This window comes from Budorcas taxicolor, chromosome 8 (assembly GCF_023091745.1).
Source record: "Budorcas taxicolor isolate Tak-1 chromosome 8, Takin1.1, whole genome shotgun sequence".
Classification (NCBI taxonomy): Eukaryota; Metazoa; Chordata; class Mammalia; order Artiodactyla; family Bovidae; genus Budorcas; species Budorcas taxicolor.
The window spans coordinates 76,344,211-76,366,788 of record NC_068917.1 but is presented as its reverse complement, the minus strand read 5'-3'; the positions used below and the strand labels follow the sequence as shown (position 1 = coordinate 76,366,788).

The 22,578-nt window shown below is 38.7% G+C and overlaps 1 protein-coding gene across 1 annotated transcript in view; it reads right to left on the bottom strand.

Annotated features, from left to right (window-relative positions):
- Positions 1-499: 499 nt before the first annotated feature.
- Positions 500-22,578, bottom strand: part of PPP2R2A (protein phosphatase 2 regulatory subunit Balpha) — an 87,609-nt gene continuing 65,530 nt past the window's right edge. The window contains exons 4-10 of the mRNA XM_052644467.1: positions 20,856-21,021; positions 11,961-12,073; positions 10,260-10,437; positions 8,179-8,343; positions 6,919-7,088; positions 4,751-4,842; positions 500-1,736 (exon numbers count right to left, since the gene is read on the bottom strand). Of these exons, the coding sequence (XP_052500427.1) occupies positions 1,457-1,736; positions 4,751-4,842; positions 6,919-7,088; positions 8,179-8,343; positions 10,260-10,437; positions 11,961-12,073; positions 20,856-21,021 (1,164 nt within the window). The 3' untranslated portion in view covers positions 500-1,456. The remainder of the gene's footprint in view (positions 1,737-4,750; positions 4,843-6,918; positions 7,089-8,178; positions 8,344-10,259; positions 10,438-11,960; positions 12,074-20,855; positions 21,022-22,578) is intronic.

Sequence of the window (22,578 nt, the reverse complement as noted above, 5' to 3'; positions counted from 1 at the left end):
GGGGTACTCTTCATCTTTGGACAAGGTATCACCATTTAGGGAAAATGTAATCATATACATTACTAAATTTTTATTTGAGGCAGCTGTTGGAGTCCATTAAGCACTTTTGGAACACTGTACCTTTAAAGTTTGTCTTTAATATTAATTAATTGCTTTGGAAAACCAAAAATAGAAGAAAAACATCTATGGCAAAGTACATTTCATTCAGATTTGACAGCAGTAAAATACCTCCCCCCCCCAATATTAGTGCAGTGTCAATTCTGTCTATGTAAATCACTTGAGGATAGTTTTGTTATGGTATGACTGAATAACCAAAAAAGTTTTGTTTAAAAAGTTTGTCTTTGACTTAGTATTCAGTAATGCAAAAATGAAATTAAGCACTGTAAAAAGTCTTTAAAAATGAAGTTCTACAAATGTGGTTCCCATTTACAACAGTTTTCATTAACAGATAATGAATTAAGTGTAGACACAATGTATCCAGTACCCTTATAACTACAATAAAAAAAATCTCTAGTAGCATGTATATAGATCGTGATATCTTTAGGAATACCAATATATAGTGAAAATATGTTCATACAGAACCAATACCTCTCCTTCTCCATGTAAAAGAACACTTTTAAAAAATAATTAACAAAAATACCAATTAAACAATGGAACCTCATTTCATTTCACTGCGCCCAAAGGTATGACACAAAATATTGGCTTAAAGAGGTAGATTAAAAAGAAAAAGGAAACCAGATTCTCCATTCTTTGTCACTTTTATTCAGTAGTAGTATTTTTTTTCCTTATTTTCAGTGCCAGACACGGCAAGGAGTGATTACAGCCAACTGTTATTAAAACATTTGTTCGCAACATGTACCCCCTTTACCACTGACCCCAAACTGACTCGTTTGTGTGCTTTCGTTCTTTCCTTTTTATACCACCACCAAGACTGGGTGGAGGGGCAAGGGGAAGAGAGATGAAAGGGAAGAGTCCAGGAGGCCAGAGAGGAGGAATGCTACAAGCCACAGTAAGAATGAGCTGTATTTAATTTAAAAAAGGGGAGGAGGGGTGTACCCCACAAATGATACAGTAATGAGGATACACAATTAAATCCCATAAGCATGACTGAAGGCTTTCACTGTGTTTGACGTCATCACAATGGAAGGCATAAAAAGTGGAGTAAATCAATGTTGACACAGTCCAATCTAGTCCATTAGGCAAGATGGTGCAAGAAGTCATTTAAATTAAAAGTGCCCTACCCTTACCTAAATGGCTAGCAGACATGGAGAACACCACAGGGAGGGATCCACAGAGCTTTCTCCATGTAGCTATGGAAAATGTGTTGTCGAATGGCACATTGTCAAACACTGGAAAAGGGGCGCCACAATGGACCTCTCTCTTTTTTAAGTACGAATGCTAGATTCAACTATCTCAACTAAGCAGGAAGTGGGTTCTTCTGCTAGGAAGGCCAACCCTAATTCACTTTGTCTTGAAATATATACAGATTGTTTGTAGTAGCTACAGCAATGATATTTTCCTTGGGGTGCCAGGCTGTGTGAAGTATTTTCTTGTTGAAGTCTAGGCTGTCAACACTGATTTCATCTTTCTTTCGCTTGCCACTTGCACACACTTTGCGTGGCTTCAGAACCGTGCGAGGTTTATTGTTTTCTCGTGATGCTTCCAGGGTTATGTCTCGCTTTGTGTTCCGGTCAAACATTCTGAAGAAATTATTGTAAGATCCAGTCATGACAACACTGGAAAAGGAGACAGAGCATCCAGTCAAATAATGAAAATGAGTTTTCGATGAACATTTCGCTGGTCAAACTCTGCCTAATGCTCCAAAGCAAGAGCTACTGCAAGCAGATCTGGGTTTAGGGCGAGGGCTGCTGGCACTAACCCAGAGACCAATCACTGGAATAAACTAGGAATACGGTATCAGTTAATTTGATGTCTATTCATGACTCCTTTCATGACTGCCCAAACTGTCACCAAAGTTGAAAGCATCCTCAAGTAAGGCTTGTAAGTAGTAGTGAATGGTCTTAGTTGAAAACATTTACAACCCCAGTCTATGCAGTCCTCCAGACCAGCCAACCAACAACAAAACACAAAACTGTGGTATACACTTCTAAGAAAACAATGCTTTATTCCCTGATTTACATTATAAGCTACTGACGTTCCTAGGACATGTCAGGTTCAAACAGCTTCTTATGAATGCTTTTAAGAAATCTGCTTCAAAGAATATAAAACAAGTAGCATATATCATTTTTATTAATTAAAAAATCATTTAACCTAAACACTAAATATATTATAAACAAGTATTTTTGACAGATATTTTTATAATTTGTGTAGTTTAGACTGGCATCCCCATGTTACCTGCATTTTTGAGGTTTTAATGGATTCTGACACCTAGTCTATAGCCATTTAAAAGGTGTTGCTAGCCAGCATTTCTATGGTATTCTTGCCAGGTATAACCTGAATCTAATCTAATCATGAGGGAGTATTAGACAGCACTCAAATGAAGGAAAATTCTATACAATGAATGGCCTGTGGTTTTAAAACAAGCTGAGATCATGAAAGGCAAGGGAAGAACGAAGAACTGTTCCAGATTAAAAGAGACAATGAGATGGGACAAAGAACACGACTGAGGGAACTTGTGATATTTACAGGGATCTGTGGATTAGACAGCAGTACTGCATCCATGTGAATTTTTCTGCCTTAGATGCCTGCACAGTCATTATATAGGACAGCATCTTTCCAAAAAATTTTTATGTTAAGGGAAACAAACAGCTTTTCTATAATACGAGATGCTGTTTAAACAAAGGAGAATGAGCTGGTATAGCTGCGCGCTGCATGCTACTCCAGCAGCACCTTCCCTTTCCTGTTCCCCTGACGCCTCAGGCAGGGCAGTGGTGGTCAAAGGCGAAGCCTGCTTACTCCTTCAGCTTTACTGTGGCCAGCCTACTATGTGGCCTCATATTATAACCAGATAAAAATAATTTTTAAAAAATCAGACAACAGATAAATGATTCAAGTTCTGTTATCTTCAATAGCACCAGGAAACTTGAATCATATCAGGCTTCAGTGATAAAACTATTGTTGAGTAAAGTAATCTAATGAATATCTTGAAAGTAGGTTTAGTAATTCCAGAATTATGTTTTCTTTTACTATTGTCTGTTCTCCTGGAACATAATGAATGGTTAATAAATACATGAAACAACAGACTGGTTCCAAATTGGGAAAGGGGTGCGTCAAGGCTGTATATTGTCATCCTGCTTATTTAACTTATATGCAGAGTACATCATGCGAAACGCCGGGCTGGATGAAACACAAGGTGGAATCAAGACTGCCGGGAGAACTATCAATAACCTCAGATATGCAGATGACACCACTCTAATGGCAAAAAGAAGAACTAAAGAGCCTCTTGATGAAAGTGAAAGAGGAGAGTGAAAAAGTTGGCTTAAAACTCAACATTCAGAAAACTAACATCATGGCATCTGGTCCCATCACTTCATGGCAAATAGATGGGTAAACAATGGAAACAGGGACAAACTTTATTTTCTCGGGCTCCAAAATCACTGCAGATGGTGACTGCAGCCGTGAAATTAAAAGAGGGTTGTTCCTTGGAAGAAAAGCTATGACCAACCTAGACAGCATATTAAAAAGCAGAGACATTACTTCGCTACCAAAGGTCCATTTAGTCAAATGTGACTGTTTTTCCAGTAGTCAGTCATGTATGGATGTGAGAGTTGGAAAGCTGAGTGCTGAAGAATTGATGCTTTTGAACTGTGGTGTTGGAGAAGACTCTTGAGAGTCCCTTGGACTGCAGGGAGATCAAACCAGTCAATCCTAAAGGAAATCAGTCCTGAATATTCACTGGAAGGACTGATGCTGAAGCTGAAGCTCCAATACTCTGGCCACCTGATGTGAAGAACAGACTCATTTGAAAAGACCCTGATGCTGAGAAAGACTGAAGGCAGGAGGAGAAGGGGATGACATAGGATGAGATGGTTGGATGGCCTCACCAACTCGATGGACTTAAGTCTGAGTAAGCTCCGGGAGTTAGTGATGGACAGGGAAGCCTGGCATGCAGTCCAAGGGGTCACAAAGAGTCAGACACGACTGAGTGACTGAACTGAACTGAATAAATACTGACAACCGAACTGAAAAGATTAAGACTTGTCCTTTGAAATAATGGTACACGTTTTGATGACACAGTAAAAAGAAACTGTACTATGGCAAAGCTGTGGATTATAACAAGCCTAATCATCATGGTAATATGGTTAAAATAATACATAGTAATTACTTCTTCTCTTCTATGAGGTATTGATGTAGTATCCAGAAAAACTGGTGTGTGAAACTCCAAATGAAGTATCTACTACCTAAATATTTCTGAAACCAATTTAACAGCAAAGTAACAAACACTGAAATTTCACCATTTTAACTACTGGTATATAAACAAAGTGATTGATCTGGTTCATTAAAGGAAAAAATTAAAATTTATATAATAACTTATTATATCCATAAGTTTCTAGTGTATTTTCACATTTACTTAGTGAAACACAATGTTTAATTTTTATCTGCCAATATTGTTGTAAGATTTCAAGGAAACCCTGAGGAAAATAAAGTTGGGAAACATTTATCTCAGTCAAAAAACACATTGGCCATTAGCAAATGTGGCAATCATACTAAGAGTGAAATAGTAAATTTCTTTCCTCTAATAGAATTCACATTTGAATAAGATGTTCAGTTCAAATTAAAATCAATTTACCTGTCAGATCCATTCCAACAACATTCAAATTTGTCAAATATGCAGTCATTTTCATACAGTGAACAAAGTTTACTTCTGAGGTATTCATGCACCTGGCGGGGGGAGAAAAAAATATTATACACAAATACACACACATATGTGTACTTAGCCTACATCACATGATCTACTGCTCTTGAAACTAGGAAATGATTTAACAAGTCTGTATCTTTTTAAGAAGGACTATATAGACACATGGATTGAGTGAAACTCACTCAGTTGTGTCCAACTCTTTGCGACCCTATGGATTGTACCCACCAGGGTCCTCTGTCCATGGAATTCTTCAGATCATATACATACTTAAATCTCATTAAAACTCAATTCTCAGAACAAAACAAAAACTCAATTCTCTGAGAAATAGTAAAGGTATTGAGCTCCCTGTTCCACAAATACACATTTTTCTTTCATACAACTGAGAGAGATACCCTCCTGGGAATGGCACATTTACTCTTTGTAAGTTTGACTAGAATAGTAGGCCAGAAAACATTTTAAAATGGCACAGATAAGACACAGATTAAAGAATATATAGCAATATTTGAATTTTCCAACACTTGATTTTCTATTAATTGTTGATTAAAAAACATACAATATTGTGACTTCAACTACCATTTTTGGGGCATAACTAACTAAAGCCTACAGTATCATTAAGTGCCTATGTTATGTACTGCATGACCCTGCCCTGATCCAGTGATAAATTATATGGTTACTTCACGTATGCATCATGGAAATATCTGTCACACTTGTTATTGCTTACACACAGTATGTGCTCAGTTACTCAATCATATCCAACTTTCTGTGACCCCGTGACTGTGGCCCACCAGGCTCCTCTGTCTATGGAATTCTCCAGGTAATACTGGAGTGGGCTGCCATTTCCTCCTCCAGGGATCTTCCCGATCTAAGGACTGAACCTGCATCTCCTGTGGGTTTTATATTGCCAGGTGGATTCTTTACACTGAGCCACCTGGGAAAGCCCATTTCTTATATAGTACCCAAAGCTAATGAAAATAGTTGTTTTTTTTAAGTATAATTCTATATTCACTAGTTTTCCACAAAGGGATCAACTAGAAAATAAATTTTAAAAGTATTCTTAGAAATGATACATTTCTATATTAATATTACTAAATTACAAAGGAAAGTTCCAAAGTATTTGTTGTGATCATAAGGGAAAAAAAGGAGTCTCTATCTCACTGTTCTTTTTCATTTAAATGAGAACCTTAAAATGAAGTAATGATAGAAAAGAACATCTCAATGCTTAGAATTCTCTATGAAACAACCTAACATCATTGTAAGTGTCCGTTTTATCTTTAAGTATAATGGAATGATTCAGACCACTGTGTGTGACATTTTAAGTGAAAATGTTAACACCGAGGATTTACAAAATTTGTGGGTTAGGACCCACAATGAGTATGTGAGGCAAATAGTAATATTTACATTACCCTTCAATCAGAAAACAGGTCAGCTAGATGCTTATACAGACTCAGTGGGAGTTGCATCTGTACCTGCTACACTGAGTATGATGTGAGTCTACTCCAATCACTAGGCCAGGTCAGCACAGGTAGAAAAACTGCACCCTGTTCCAGCTGTGCATATCTTCATTCTCTGCTCCAGAAGAAAGGGACCCACGGGAGCAGCTCGGCTAACGAGAATCCAGAACTGACATTCTACGACACACAGGCAGCTCCCAAAGCTGTCTGCTGGGTACTCACAAGCCCCTCACCGTCAGCTTAAGACAACAGTTACCAGCCAATTCACCTGACTGGGCAACATGCCAGGGTTAACCTCTAATTTAACTAGCAGTGTCCTCACTCCATCTGGGATGCCTCTAGTAGGCCTGGCCATTCTCGCCCGTCTTCTCCCCAGACCTCGGTAGAGACCTTAATTCCATCCTCACTTCAAATGTAGGTAACAGTAGGAAAAAAAAGTTATTATTGAAACAAATTGGTAGCTTTACATTTTAATTGTAAAACTAAATAGAAAATACAATCTATAAAAGTAGATTATTAAATTTAACATAAGGAAAAGCAGTGTATTCATGGATCTCTGAAGGAAAAAGCCCAATGGTGAACATACACTTTGTACTGGGATTAACACATACAGGCTATATATTCATTGAAAGAAAGAATTCCAAATACCTGGTATGTTTCCACAGGCCTGTTTTCCATATTTAAGTCCCAAATTTTGACTGACAAATAGTCTCTAGTCATCATATATCGACCACTATGGCTGAATTTTACATCAGAAATTGAAGAGATGATTTCAGAAAAAAAAGACCTGTTACTGGGATCTTCAGGTTCTTCAAACACTAAAACAAGCAAAATAGGTTGGGACCATCTGTAATTACTCTGGGTTGGACAAAGCATTTACACAAAACATCATTCACAAACTTCCTAGCAGTGAGCTAAAAATGACAGGCCAATAAAGAACTGGAAAACATCTCAAAGAACATCTCTTAAGATTGTAACCTCCCTGAGAGAGTTCCTTAGGAGAATGAGAATGACATAATACAGAAGCTGAAGAGGCCCAAGTGCATTACGTAGCACAGCACTTTCCAGAGTCCCGTGGCTAACTCACCAGAACCACTCGTTTGCCACCTCTGACGTGTGTCAGGTCTGTGGTCCTACATATACTGCACTGACTTTGCCTACACCGTCACCACAAGACACAGACCACCTTTGCCATTCCCATACATACCCACGGTTTTGAGTGGTCAGGTAAAATTCGTTTGATAAGAGATAAGTAACAGTAAGTTTTTTAAAAATTCAACATGGAGGAAAGAATAATGCAACCCCTGAATTTCTTAACCTTGTACTCTTCAAACTTAAACGAGCCGAAGAAACCTCTTCTCAGGAAGAAATCTTCCTAGCAAGCCCAAAACAGGAAGGAAGGGAGTGGGGAGAAGAGAAAGGGAGCAGGCAAGAAAGGAAATGTTCTACTTGCAGACAGGACTGGAGAACGCAACCCAAGTTCCCAAAGAATAGCATTCTATTAAAAGTACATCCACTGGGACTCAACAGATGGGCCCCAGAGACAGTCTTCTATGTTATTCCAGTAGGAGAACCTGTAAAGTCTCAGGCTGAGTCAAGCAGCTTACCAAAAGGTACAGGAGGTTTAAGATCCATGTGCTGTGCTTAGTCACTCAGTCCTGTCTGACTGTGCAACCTCATGGACTGTAGCCCGCCAGGCTCCTCTGTCCATGGGATTCTCCAGGCAAGAATACTGGAGTGGGTTGCTATGGCCTGCTCCAAGAGATCTCCCCAACCCAGTGACTGAACCCAGATCTGCTGCACTGCAGGAGGATTCTTTACTGTCTGAGTCACCAAGGAAACCTGTGTAAATATAGTTACCAAGTCTGAAGCTGAACAGAAAATGTTACCATCAGAAAATAAACTTACGTTTAGAATGCCTATCACAGAGGGCGGATGCCCTCATGTCACATAACCGAATCGTTCCTTTACTGCTGCTGTATACAAATGTGTTACAGCTGTTGGGATGGAATTCTGCAGCTGTAATCACCTCTGTCAGCTCTTCCATATTGGCAGGCTTGATATCCACAATATCTGGAGGGCATTTTATTAAGGAATTTCCACTTAAAAGAAAGGTCAAGTATAATTTTGTATTTCTCAAATCTACAGCTCATTCACAGATTTAAGCACACGTATTAATTCTATTTTAGAATGTAGAGGTTTTTTTTTTCCCCCCTGAGTATGATATAAATCCCAGAAGACATGAAGAAAAGATTGCTAGGCCATCATCCTAAATATGAAAAACTTACCATATTTCCAAACAAAACAAAAGGAAAAATCTGGAAGGCAGCACAGTGGGGAAGCTGCACACAAACAATGGAGCTGATTTACTTGATATTAAAAAGGTACTTAAAAAAAAAAACTCTAATAAGAATATAAGCAAATCCAGTGAAAATTTTGGAAAAGCACAAAAAGAAATGGTTGAAAAAATGAAAACATGCTCAAGTCTACTAAGGATGAAAGCAGCAAATGAAAACAAGAGACCCTTTCACTAACTAGACCACTAAAGGTATAGGAAAGCAGGCACTTTTTATGCATTACAGGCAGACCTTGTTTCTTTGCTTTGCTTTACTGTGCTTCACCTATGAGTTCACTGCACTTCACCTATGATTTACTGCATTTTTTATAAATTGATGTTTTGCAGCAACTGTGCATCAAGCTAGCCTATCAAACACCATTTTCCCAACATCATCAGCTCAAACCTTTACATTATTATTACATTTGTTTCGGCGATCTGTGATCAGCTCAGCTATCTTTGATGTTACTACTATAATTGTGTGGGGGTGCCATGAACTACACACATAAGGTGGTGAATTTAGTCAACTGCTGAAAGGACAACCAAGGGCTTAGAACATTACATAAACTTAGTTGATAGAGCAGTGGCAGGGTTTGAGAGGGCTGACTCCAGTTTTGAAAGAAGTTCCACTGTGGGTGAAATGCTGTCAAATAGCACTGCAGACTACAAAGAAATAATTCATGACGGGAAGAGTCAAAATTGATGTGGCAAACATCACTGCTGTCTTATTTCAAAGAAACTGCTACAGCTACCCTAACCTTCAACAATCACCACTCATCAGTCAGCAACCTTCAATGAAGCAAGACCCTCCAGCAGCACAAAGATTACCGCTTGCTGAAGGTACAGGTGATGATCAGCATTTTTCAGCAATATTTTTAAACTAAGGTATACATATTGTTTTTTTTTAAAGACATAATGCAACTACATACTTTAATAGACTACAATATAGCGCTAACATTTATAAGCACTAGGAAACCAGATAATTCGTGTGACTTAATTTTAGGGCAGTATTCACTTTATTCTTGTGGTCTGCAACTGAATCTGTAATATCCCCGAGGTATGCTTGCACTGGTAGAGTATGAATTACAGTACAGTGTTAATTTTTCAAACAATATCTATTTGGAAAGATATACATTAATAGCAGTCATGATAATTAACATTTATCAAGAATTTAAGTACTTAAAAACAAACATGTATATACATTTCTATATATTTGTGTGTGTGTGTGTATCTCATAATCACAGAAAATTTTTAGGATAACATAAACAATGAGAAGTATTTAGACCATCATGCATCATGACTTGTACAAATCTTTTTCCAACCTTAATGAGAATACTTTTATAATTAAAAACATTTTAAAGATAATACTCCGCATATTTGTTTCTGTTACAAGAAACAGCTATTAAAAGTTTTTTTTCTATTTTCATAGGTACAGAGAAAAATTCATTAAAATTCCAAGAATCCAGTTTTTAAACTGATACATTATGGCTTTTATCAAATAATTTCACCTAGTGTTTAATAACACAAAAAAAGTGCTATAAAATAATAAGCAACTATATGAGAATCAAACACCACGGAGAGAATGAAAATAAATCCAGTATGAGGATAACATGCCTTCGTTACCCAACACCGAAAAAGGAAACCAAATGGATACTAAAACTCCTGTCTGTTATTTCCAGATGCCAAAGATTAATCCGCAAATCATCTGCAGATAAATATGTTTCATAATCACTATTAATAGAAATTGAGTTGATGTGATATGTATGAGCATTGGCAAATATTCTTCGTGGACTGGCCTCAACCATTAGATCCATGGGCCGAAAGACTGGCACCTGTCAATAAGACATGAAAAAGAAGTGATTACAAAATATTCACTTTCTACAAGAGAACTGAAAGTTCAGAAGACTTCATTAGTTTCTGAGGTAATATTAAACAGCATAATACTACACAGATTTAGTTTTATAAAGCAACTGATATTGACTGCTTAAAGTGCTAATATGGAAAGAAAAATTAAAAACAAATTTGCCTTCCTACACTGGGCTGGAAGAAGCATAAGCTGGAATTAAGATTGCCGGGAGAAATATCAATAACCTCAGATATGCAGATGACAACACCCTTATGGCACAAAGTGAAGAGGAACTAAAAAGCCTCTTGATGAACGTGAAAGAGGAAAGTGAAAAAGTTGGCTTAAAGCTCCACATTCAGAAAAAGAAGATCATGGCATCTGGTCCCATCACTTCATGGGAAACAGATGGGGAAACAGTGTCAGATTTCATTTTGGGGGGCTCCAAAATCACTGTAGATGGTGACTGCAGCCATGAAATTAAAAGACGCTTACTCCTTGCAAGGAAAGTTATGACCAACCTAGACAGCATATTCAAAAGCAGAGGTATTACTTTGTCAACAAAGGTCCGTCTAGTCAAAGCTATGGTTTTTCCAGTAGTCATGTATGGATGTGAGAGTTGGACTGTGAAGAAAGGTGAGTGCCGAAGAATTGATGCTTTTGAACTGTGGTGTTGAAGAAGACTCTTGTGAGTCCCTTGGACTGCAACAAGATCCAACCAGTCCATCCTAAAGGAGGTCAGTCCTGGGTATTCATTGGAAGGATTGATGCTACAGCTGAAACTCCAATACTGTGGCCACCTCATGCGAAGAGTTGACTCATTGGAAAAGACTTTGATGCTGGGAGGGATTGGGGGCAGGAGAAGGGGACGACAGAGGATGAGATGGCTGGATGGCATCACCGACTCGATGGACATGAGTGAACTCCAGGAGTTGGTGATGGACAGGGAGGCCTGGCGTGCTGCGATTCACGGGGTTGCAAAGAGTCAAACATGACTGAGCGACTGAGCCCAACTGAACAGAGAGCAATACTATCAGAATTTACAGTTTTTCCTAGTTTTAATCTTTTGCTTGAAAGACTTGCAAAGCTAATAAATGTTTATGATTTAAAGTGGCTAAAAAGGAAATCAGCCCGAAGCATCAAATTCTTGGTATTTTTTCATTGCAACTAGAAGATTTAGTCCATTTTTAATTTTTGATCTCCAAAGAAAGTTAATCTTGAAACTTAACCTTCTAATAGCTGACAACCAAACCATAAGAACAAAAGAGAGCATGGTGGCACAGTGAAAAACAAGTCAAAACAGTCTTGTGTCTAGTGCTGGTTCAGCCTCTGGCCACCATGAGCCTCGTCTGTAAGTCGGGGGCTTTAATGCTGTCTCTGGTCACACGATCTTGGGAAGGGACAGGGTGCAATTATTCCTATACATGTTCTGTTGAGGATCTAGACTACGTAAGAACAGTGCAGAAGACTATTCATCGGAATCAGATTTTTTTTTTTTTAACATGTACTTACACGTAGTGTAGTGACTGTAGTAGGATCTCTATACCTTCCATCTTCCTCTTTCAAGTTATACCCTTCCGGTCTTTTGTCCCTTTCACTGATTTTCCATAACTTTATTGTTTTATCTGGGGAAAAAATAAAGAAAGTCTTAAAAAATGAGAGATTAACCTCGACAGAAGAAAAATATTTTATTTAAACATGCGATTCCATATCTCACCCAAAAGGATCCCAAGAATAAAATCCCTGATCTGACTTAATAAAACACAAACTTTCTACTACCAGGTGAATGAAAACATCTATACATATAGAAATAGCACAGAAAATTTAAAAAATCTATGTTAATGGCACTCATTAAATATCACTTAATATTAAAATCAGGTCACAGCCAGGTCCTTATCCTTCAAAATGGATGACCCAGAGAGATGATATGGGGAGGGTGGTGGGAGGGGGGTTCAGGGTTGGGAACTCATGTACACCTGTGGTGGATTCATGTCAATGTATGGCAAAACCAATACAGTATTGTAAAGTAAAAAAATAAAATTAAAAAATATATATATATAACTAGAGGAGGTGGGGGAAACTCTGTGTGTGTGTGTGTTTCTGTGTGTGTGTGTCCATCCCCTGGAGGAGGGCATGGCAATCCACTCCAGTATTCTTGCCTGCAGAATCCCCAAGGACAGAGCAGCCTGGTGGGCTACACAGTCCATGGGGTCACAGAGTTGGACACAACTAAGTGACTAAGCACACACTTAGTCATATGTCTATATATGCATAATGCTTAATATTTAACTTTTACACAAAAAACCAAAGTCGGTTAAAATAGCGTAAGGGTTAGCTGCTCCATCATGTCTAATCTTTGCCACCCCATGGACTGTATAGCCCACCAGGCTCAGTTTTTCCTAGTTCATGGAATTCTCCAGGCAAGAATACTGGAGTGGGCGTCCATTCCTTTTTCCAGGCTCTCTTTCTCACACAGGGATGGAATCTGGGTCTTCTGCACTGCAGGCAAATTCTCTACCATATGAGCCACCAGGGACTATTTAGAGTAAAGTTACATTTGTAATTCAAGTAAGTACAAGGCCCTGAAAATAGTTTACCAATTAAAAGCACATGTCCCCAAGTCCTTCAAGACAAAATTATTCAGTATCAAGGATATATAAAATAGTGTTTTTTACAATAAACTTTACCTCTGAAGTAAGTCTAGAGTTACAGAAAATTGCAAAGAGCACTGAGTGTTTCCATATACTCTTTACCCAGTTTTTTCCTTATGTCAGCATCTTATGCAACCACGGTACATTTGTTAAAACTAAGAAATTAACATTCCACGTTACCATTCACTAGACTTCAGACTTTACTCTGATTTCATCAGGTTTTCCACTAACGGCTCCTTTCTGTTCCAGGATCCAAACAACACCATATTTAGCTGTCACATCACCTTAGTCTCTCTGCAACAATTTCTCAGACTGTCTTATTTTTCTTCATCCTGACAGTTCTGAGAAGCAGTGGCAAACTGTGTGGAATCTCCCTCCACTGGGCATGTCTGTTGTTCCCCTCATGATCAGATTGAGATCATGGGGTATCGGGAAAAGCCCAGAATGAAGTAAATGTATACACAGTACTGACATGATTTTTCCACCGGTGATCACTTGGTTAGGAAAGAAACTGCCAGGTTTCTCCACTGCACACTTACTGTCTTCCCCTTTGGAAATGAAGCATTAAATCCATCCATGTCTAATAGGACAAGTTACAGTCCGGGCAGGGAGGAGTATCCATCCACATGTTATTTGGAATTCTCTGTAACCAGCACCTTTCTCCCCACTTATTTACTCAATCAACCACTTACATCACGATGGACTCAAGCACATTTATTTAACTCTATGTGCCCAAGCGGCCCAGTGTAAAGAATCCACTTGCCAACACAGGAGATGCAGGTTCAATCCCTGCGTTGGAAAGATCCCCTGGAGCAGGAAATGGCAACCCAATCCAGTATTCTTGCCTGGAGAATCCCACTGACAGAGGCGGCTAGTGGGCTACATCCCATGGGGTTGCAAAGAGTCAGACACAACTGAGCATGCATGCCCATTATAAGCTTAAAACTGGACTTATAAAATGCCACATCTTAATGGCCCTTCATATGCAAATGAATATACCAGAATCTGAAAAGCAGTGTATAGAGTACTTTGTAGTGCTCCATCATATACAGACACAGCAGGAACTGCTCTGGCCTGGCCACCCCTCTGCCCAGTGGAGAAGAGCACGCTAAGCACCACTGTGGGTGCCCCAGCAGAGATGACATGTACACAGAGAACAACTGCCAACTTTACAAGCTTGCAGCTAACTATTTCATCTGAACCCTATGTAACTGGAGTTTTCAGGTATACTGCAGTTAAGTTATATGTGTTTTCTACGTGCCATTTGGTTAACATATATTTATATAATATAGGTGAAGAATGACAAATTTTAGAGTCTTTAACCTGTCCCCAAATCTATCATATAAATAAGCCATGCCTGAATTCTACATTTTGGGAGAAATTATCATCTGAAGATTAATAAGGATGAACCCCTCCAACACCATCACACACACATTCCCATGATTTCTTATGGCCTGCTCAAATTTGTCATCCTTATTAAAGATCCAGATAAAGAAATCACAATAAACTTAACAAACATTTCAAATAAGATGTAATTGGTTTGTGGTTCCTGGTAGTGTTATAGAGGAAAAAAAAGAAAGAGAAAGAAAAAGAAAAAAAAACTGGGCAAACAGATTTTTGAAAAAAAAATTAAACTTCAGAATGAAAAATTTTAAGTGATAAAATCTGTGACTTAAGAGAGTGCTAAAAACTTTTAATGGCATACACAAAAGACCGAGAAGTACTACGCAATATCAGTACAGTGCTTGTGAATAGGCAGGCTGGGAATTTTTTTAAAAAATCTAAATTCTTATATGCTCTACAGTATTTTTGAAAACTTTTTTTGGGGGCTGTGCTGCTGGGCTTGTAGGTTTGTTGCTTTCTTTCTTTTTTTAAGTATTTATTTATTTATTTATGGCTACACTGGGTCTTTGTTACTGTGAACAGGCTTTCTCTAGTGGCAGCAAGAGGTTTGGGGGGTAGGGGGAGAGGCCTACTCTCTAGTTGCAGTGTGCAGGCTTCTCATTACGGTGGTCTCTCTTGCTGTGGAGCATGGGCTCTAGGGTGCTTTAGTAGCTGCAGCCCATGGGCTCTAGAGCAGAAGCTCAGTAGTTGTGGCACATGGGCTCAATTGTTCCACAGCATGTGGGATCGTCCTGGACCAGGGATTGAACTTGTGTCTCCTGCATTGGCAGGCAGATTCTTTACCACTGAGTCACCAGAAAAGTCCAGCAGTTACTTTTACCTGGAATTTTAGCCCTGTAGTTGGAGGCACATGAGAATAATCAAACTCCAAAAAACTGCACACAAGACTATGTGAATATACTCATTTTCTGTGAAGAGGGTTATTAGATTCCGCAGAGAGAACTGTTACAGTCAAAAAGTTAAGAACCACTGTTCTACAGTGTTCCCCGAAATTGTGAATACTGATATCTAAAGTGTTTCAGAAGTTCAGAGTCCCGGTGTTCCCCTCACCACAGAGGGTTAGAACAGGGTAAACCAATGCTACCAAGTTTCCTTTGTGGATGTGTGGCTTTTACATACAATCCAAAAAGCTTCTTATCACAGTTATCCAAGTCTATGCCCCAACCAGTAATACTGAAGAAGCTGAAGTTGAACGGTTCTATGAAGACCTACAAGACCTTTTAGAACTAACACCCAAAAAAGATGTCCTTTTCATTATAGGGGCATCTGGAATGCAAAAGTAGGAAGTCAAGAAACACCTGGAGTAACAGGCAAATTTGTCCTTGGAATATGGAATGAAGCAGGGCAAAGACTAATAGAATTTTGCCAAGAAAACGCACTGGTCATAGCAAACACCCTCTTCCAACAACACAAGAGAAGACTCTACACATGGACATCACCAGATGGTCAACACTGAAATCAGACTGATTATATTCTATGCAGCCAAAGATGGAGAAGCTCTATACAGTCAACAAAAACAAGACCAGGAGCTGACTGTGGCTCAGACCATGAACTCCTTATTGCCAAATTCAGACTTAAATTGAAGAAAGTAGGGAAAACAGCTAGACCATTCAGGTATGACCTAAATCAAATCCCTTATGATTATACAGTGGAAGTGAGAAATAGATTTAAGGGCCTAGATCTGATAGAGTGCCTGATGAACTATGGAATGAGGTTCGTGACACTGTACAGGAGACAGGGATCAAGACCATCCCCATGGAAAAGAAATGCAAAAAAGCAAAATGGCTGTCTGGGGAGGCCTTACAAATAGCTGTGAAAAGAAGAGAGGTGAAAAGCAAAGGAGAAAAGGAAAGATATAAGTATCCGAATGCAGAGTTCCAAAGAATAGCAAGAAGAGATAAGGAAGCCTTCTTCAGCGATCAATGCAAAGAAATAGAGGAAAACAACAGAATGGGAAAGACTAGAGATCTCTTCAAGAAAATCAGAGATACCAAGGGAACATTTCATGCAAAGATGGGCTCGATAAAGGACAAAATGGTCTGGACCTAACAGAAGCAGAAGATATTAAGAAGAGGTGGCAAGAATACATGGAAGAACTGTACAAAAAAAGATCTTCACCACCCAGATAATCATGATGATGTGATCATTAATCTAGAGCCAGACATCTTGGAAAGTGAAGTCAAGTGGGCCTTAGAAAGCATCACTACGAACACAGCCTAGTGGAGGTGATCGAATTCCAGTTGAGCTCTTTCAAATCCTGAAAGATGATGCTGTGAAAGTGCTGCACTCAATATGCCAGCACATTTGGAAAACTCAGCAGTGGCCACAGGACTGGAAAAGGTCAGTTTTCATTCCAATCCCAAAGAAAGGAAACGCAAAAGAATGCTCAAACTACCGCACAATTACACTCATCTCACATGCTAGTAAAGTAATGCTCAAAATTCTCCAAGCCAGGCTTCAGCAATACGTGAACCGTGAACTCCCTGATGTTCAAGCTGGTTTTAGAAAAGGCAGAGGAACCAGAGATCAAATTGCCAACATCTGCTGGATCATGGAAAAAGCAAGAGAGTTCCAGAAAAACATCTATTTCTGCTTTATTGACTGCCAAAGCCTTTGACTGTGTGGATCACAATAAACTGTGGAAAATTCTGAAAGAGATGGGAATACCAGACCACCTGTCCTGCCTCTTGAGAAACTTGTATGCAGGTCAGGAAGCAACAGTTAGAACTGGACATGGAACAACAGACTGGTTCCAAATAGGAAGAGGAGTACGTCAAGGCTGTATATTGTCACCCTGCTTATTTAACTTATATGCAGAGTACATCAGGAGAAACGCTGGACTGGAAGACGCACAAGCTGGAATCAAGATTGCCAGGAGAAATATCAATAACCTCAGATATGCAGATGACACCACCCTTATGGCACAAAGTGAAGAGGAGCTAAAAAGCCTCTTGATGAAAGTGAAAGAGGAGAATGAAAAAGTTGGCTTAAAGCTCAACATTCAGAAAACAAAGATCATGGCATCCAGTCCCATCACTTCATGGGAAACAGATGGGGAAACAGTGGAAACAGTGTCAGACTTTATTTAGGGGGGCTGCAAAATCACTGCAGATGGTGACTGCAGCCATGAAATTAAAAGATGCTTACTCCTTGGAAGAAAAGTTATGACCAACCTAGATAGTATATTCAAAAGCAGGACATTACTTTGCCGACTAAGGTCTGTCTAGTCAAGGCTATGGTTTTTCCTGTGGTCATGTGTGGACATGAGAGTTGGATTGTGAAGAAGGCTGAGCGCTGAAGAATTGATGCGTTTGAACTGTGGTGTTGGAGAAGACTCTTGTGAGTCCCTTGGACTGCAGGGAGATCCAACCAGTCCATTCTGAAGGAGATCAACCCTGAGATTTCTTTGGAAGGAATGATGCTAAAGCTGAAACTCCAATACTTTGGCCATCTCATGAGAAGAGTTGACTCACTGGAAAAGACTCTGATGCTGGGAAGGACTGGGGGCAGGAGGAGAAGGGGACGACCAAGGATGAGGTGGCTGGATGGCATCACGGACTCGATGGACGAGAGTCTGAGTGAACTCCGGGAGATGGTGATGGACAGGGAGGCCTGGCGTGCTGCAATTCATGGGGTCGCAAAGAGTCAGACACGAATGAGCGACTGAACTGAACTGAATAAGCTGTTAAGACAACCTATTCACAAGTAAACTTTTATTAGTCATATATTCAAAGACCCATGGTCAACAGATTTTAGAGCTGAATGTTTTTGCAACACACAGAAACTGAAGAGAATTCAGAGAAAGGCAAAGGAGGTTAAAGAGAAGGAGAATAAAGTCACTTGAAGAAACATTAAATGAATAAAGTTATAAGAAGAGGACTATGAAATTATTTAAGTAAAAACAATCTGGGAAATACTTGAATAGTGACGATCACAGAAAGCCAATGCAAAGATGAAGATTAATTCTGATTACTCAAAGTTGGAATGTTTGGTCCTATTTTCCATCAGTCTCCCCAGTAGTTTTCTAACTTTTCTGTGAGTATAAAGACCCATTACATTATGAAGAGAGAAAGTACAGGTATTATGCTGTCAGATACTGCTCAGATTTAACAGAAATTGACATTTTTCCATATTTGCCTTCTCTCTTTTCAAAGAATAAAGCTTTTCAGATGCAGCTCAAGTCCTACTCCTCTCATCCCTTTTCCTAGTCTCAGCACCCCCAGATACTGTGGTTAGTAAAATTTGCATACTTGTTACATTCTTCCACATTGGATTCTACTTTTAGCACAAAAAATAATACAGCTACCATCCCAAAAGTTGTGTTTTACTTAGTATCCATTAACAACAACAACAATAACAAAAACCCAAACAGGTACAACGCATTGTTATTGCCCTTAAAAATAAGCTGTATTACTAATCAACGATTTTTCAAATTTACATAATCCTATTTGGGGAACACTGTTTGTTCTGTCTACACAAAAACAGCACTCAGATTCACATAACCCCTGACCCAACCCTTGGAATTTCCAGTGGTTTCTCCTTCCACTGAGCTCTTGTCAAGTTCAGTGTCTAGAAAGGCTGGGCTGACTGTATGATGCCTTATTTATTTCAAATCACAAAGGAAACCTGCATGGACAACACGCAGAGATACAAATGAAAACTGAGAGATGAAATGGGGTTTGCTTTCAAATAATACTGAGAAGGCAGGGTAAGAAGTACCAGCGAAACACAACTGGTGATGAACTGAGAACTGCTGAAGCTGGGTGTCTGGTATATGGGACTTCATTATGCTACTTCAGCTTGTATTTAAAAAATTCCCCTCTATAAAAAATAAAACAATTTAGCCTGCAAGAAGTGAACTGCCAAAATTACTACAAGCAAACACACTTCCTAGGACATTTACTTCCAAAGTAGAAACTGCCTAAATTGTATAACACCTACTGCATGCAAGCTTAGTCACTTCAGTCATGTCCGACTCTCTGTGACCCTATGGACCATGGTCTGCCAGGCTCCTCTGTCCACGGGATTCTCCAGGCAAGAATACTGGAGTGGGTTGCCATTCCTTCTCCACAATAATACATATTTGATGTCAAAGAGCAGTACCTGAAGTGCTGTTTGAAAGAACTTACGTTAACTGTACAAATAAAAACTGAACCAAGATTAGAAACCAACATACAACATGAGTGAACACATAGCCTCCATTTATAATGTTGTAAATTACAAGCTTTAAATCATTATTTCTATGTATTTTCCTTTTAATAAGGAGAGGAAAATGCAGTTCATGTTATCAGCCTGCGGTATCATTCTGTGGAATGCATTTCCAAGAATCTGACAAAGTGGGTGAGAAGGCCTAACGTGATGAAGCCAGCACTTAATGTTTTCTACTGTGTCAACCAAAGTCACCTGAGTTTAGATTCTTCAAGTGCTAAAGAATGGTGAGTTCTAGGTGCTAGTATCTGATTTTACTAATACCAAGGGAATGAGAAAATGGAAGTCTTCCCCAATTCTTGTTCCAACATCAAAAAGCTTTTACTTTAAATTTTTATAGACTGGCTACCCAGAACACCTGGAAGTACTCCTCAACTATGCTAATGACTCTCTCTAGACCCAAATCCGCAGGGATAAGCCAAGTCACAACTCAGGTGAAAGTAAGAAGAACAAAAAGAAATGACCCACTTCTTAACCTGTCATAAAGGACTTTAAATTCTGATAGAATCATTATATAATTCTAACCTTCATTTAGTAACTCTTCCTACAGAAACACGAGAGTATGGCAATGAGGCAACTCCAGTTTGTGTCCTTCTTGAACGAGGATCAAGTAAGACGAGAGCTCTTCTAGAGAGTGTCCTGGAGTGGGGACTGTCCTTTGACAGTGTTTTGCATTTACAGTATGAAATACTCTTTGGAGAGTTAGGCACACTTAAAAATGAAGAGGGAAGGAAATGAATACCCATCGTGTGTACTCCCCGCAACCAGATGGTAATGCAAATCTACCACCCTGAGTGCGCAGACGAGGAGACCCAAGCAGGGTCAGCAACCTGCCCAAGGCTCCTAAGCGAAGAAGGAGCAGGAACAGGATCTGACCCAAAGCAGATGTAAACCTCATTCTTTTTACTACAAACAGTGTGTGCACTAAAGAACAAGGACATCTAAGGAGCTCTTTCAGAGAATTTAAAAACTGAAAGAAAATAAAAAAGACAAAAAAAGACTTTACATTCTATATGAAGAAGAAATATTTCCAAATGTCTATCTCTAGAGGCCTCTTAACAACTACTCCTCTTTGAAAAGGGGAAAGAAACCCACAGGATATGTGTACATAGTGGGTATATGAAAAGAAAAAATGTACACTTACCATTGGTAGACAATAAAAACTGAGCAGCATTTTTCTGGGGTAACCACCTAATTTTGTTGATCTTTTCTTCTATTTCTAAACTTTTCAAGTAGTCAAACTCTGGTTCATGGCTCTGAAAGGTGCTGTAAACATTATATTCTCCTCTGCTATGAGACTGGATTTTGTTCTAAAATGGAAACAAAAATATTTGGACCAGTTGAGAAATATTTCAAATTAATCAAACATTTAATCAATTCTAACAGACCCTGTATCATCTTATATACAATTCTATTGTTTTTTATATTTAAAGCTTCCAAGGAATCGATACAAATGCTTTAAAGAAAAAAAAGAAAAGCTAGATAAACCCTTTACTTAATTAGGCTCAATTTATTAGGAAAAGTGGTATTAAAATATGTATCATTTTGATTGCTACTTTACCATTATATATGACATACTTAATAGAGGACTACTGAGCATACATAACAAGTTTCATCCAAAAAGTAAAGACTAAATAAGAAAAACTCATCAGAAACAGCAGAAAGAAGGGTGAGGCACACCTTCTTTCTCTGCCTTTCTCATGCCTGCCTTTAGGTCATTTCACTGCTGGAAAGCTCCTGAAGAGAAGAGCCCTCATAAGTGCAATGGTACATTTGACCCCGACCTCCTCCACTCAAGACCACATTTACAGGGCTGTATTACTCACTGAGACTACATCCAACACTACCCAAAAATGCTAACCCTCCTTAAATTATCTTTCTTAATTATGAGCCTAGCATACACCAATGATTTATTTCATTTAGTATCAGTGCGAGTGAATATAACTGAAGCTATTGGATAGAGACTACTTGTGAACTTCTTCAATTAACACTAATACCTTAGCAAAAATGAAAATTGTAATCATTTCTAGAGTTTCACTTATTAATCCATCATCACACAATCAAAAACATTTCCACCAAAAACATTAAATGTCTAGTTCAAAGAACCAATGGAAAATTCATTTAAAAGAAAGGTAGTATTTATAATCAACTATTTTAACTAAATATGAATTAACAAATGAAATGTTTAGGATGACGTGATACTAAGAATAGCCTGTTGGTCATTATTATTACTCTTTATAAAAAGAAAATCTTGTTGAATCATTATCTCACAAGCACAGGCTTTAGGTTGTTTTTTCCAGTAGTTTGGATTTATCATTTATCTGGATTGATCATTCATGGTCACAGCTGTATCTGGATTAATTATTATTGAGTGCATTCACCAATACTGAGAATGCAGAACATGTCACAGAACATAATGCACACTGGGGATGTGGAAAGGGTAGAATTCAAACTGAGAATCTTGGTCTCATTATAATACTCTTACACCAAATCTAATAACCCAACCCATTTAATAGCTATGTACCAATATCTCTTTAGAAGAAATTCCATATATCTTCCACTGAAAATTACTTACTCGGTCTCAAAACATTTGTCCTATTATTCTCCAAGAAAGTTACAATAAACAGCAATTCAATTTTTAATATGAATGCTATTTTTAATGTAAGCAAAAGACTACAGTACTATGTACACTGGGTCCCAGAGGTATACAGAGATTTAATAACACAGAATCTCAGCCTTCAGGTAACTTGTGTATAAGAAGCTTTAGTCAAGAGTAGAAACTGCAGTCCATATAATTCAGGTAGGCCTGAATTAGGGCAAAAGTGCAACTGCTGGGCCAGAATGGCCTTTCCACTGAATAGTTTTCG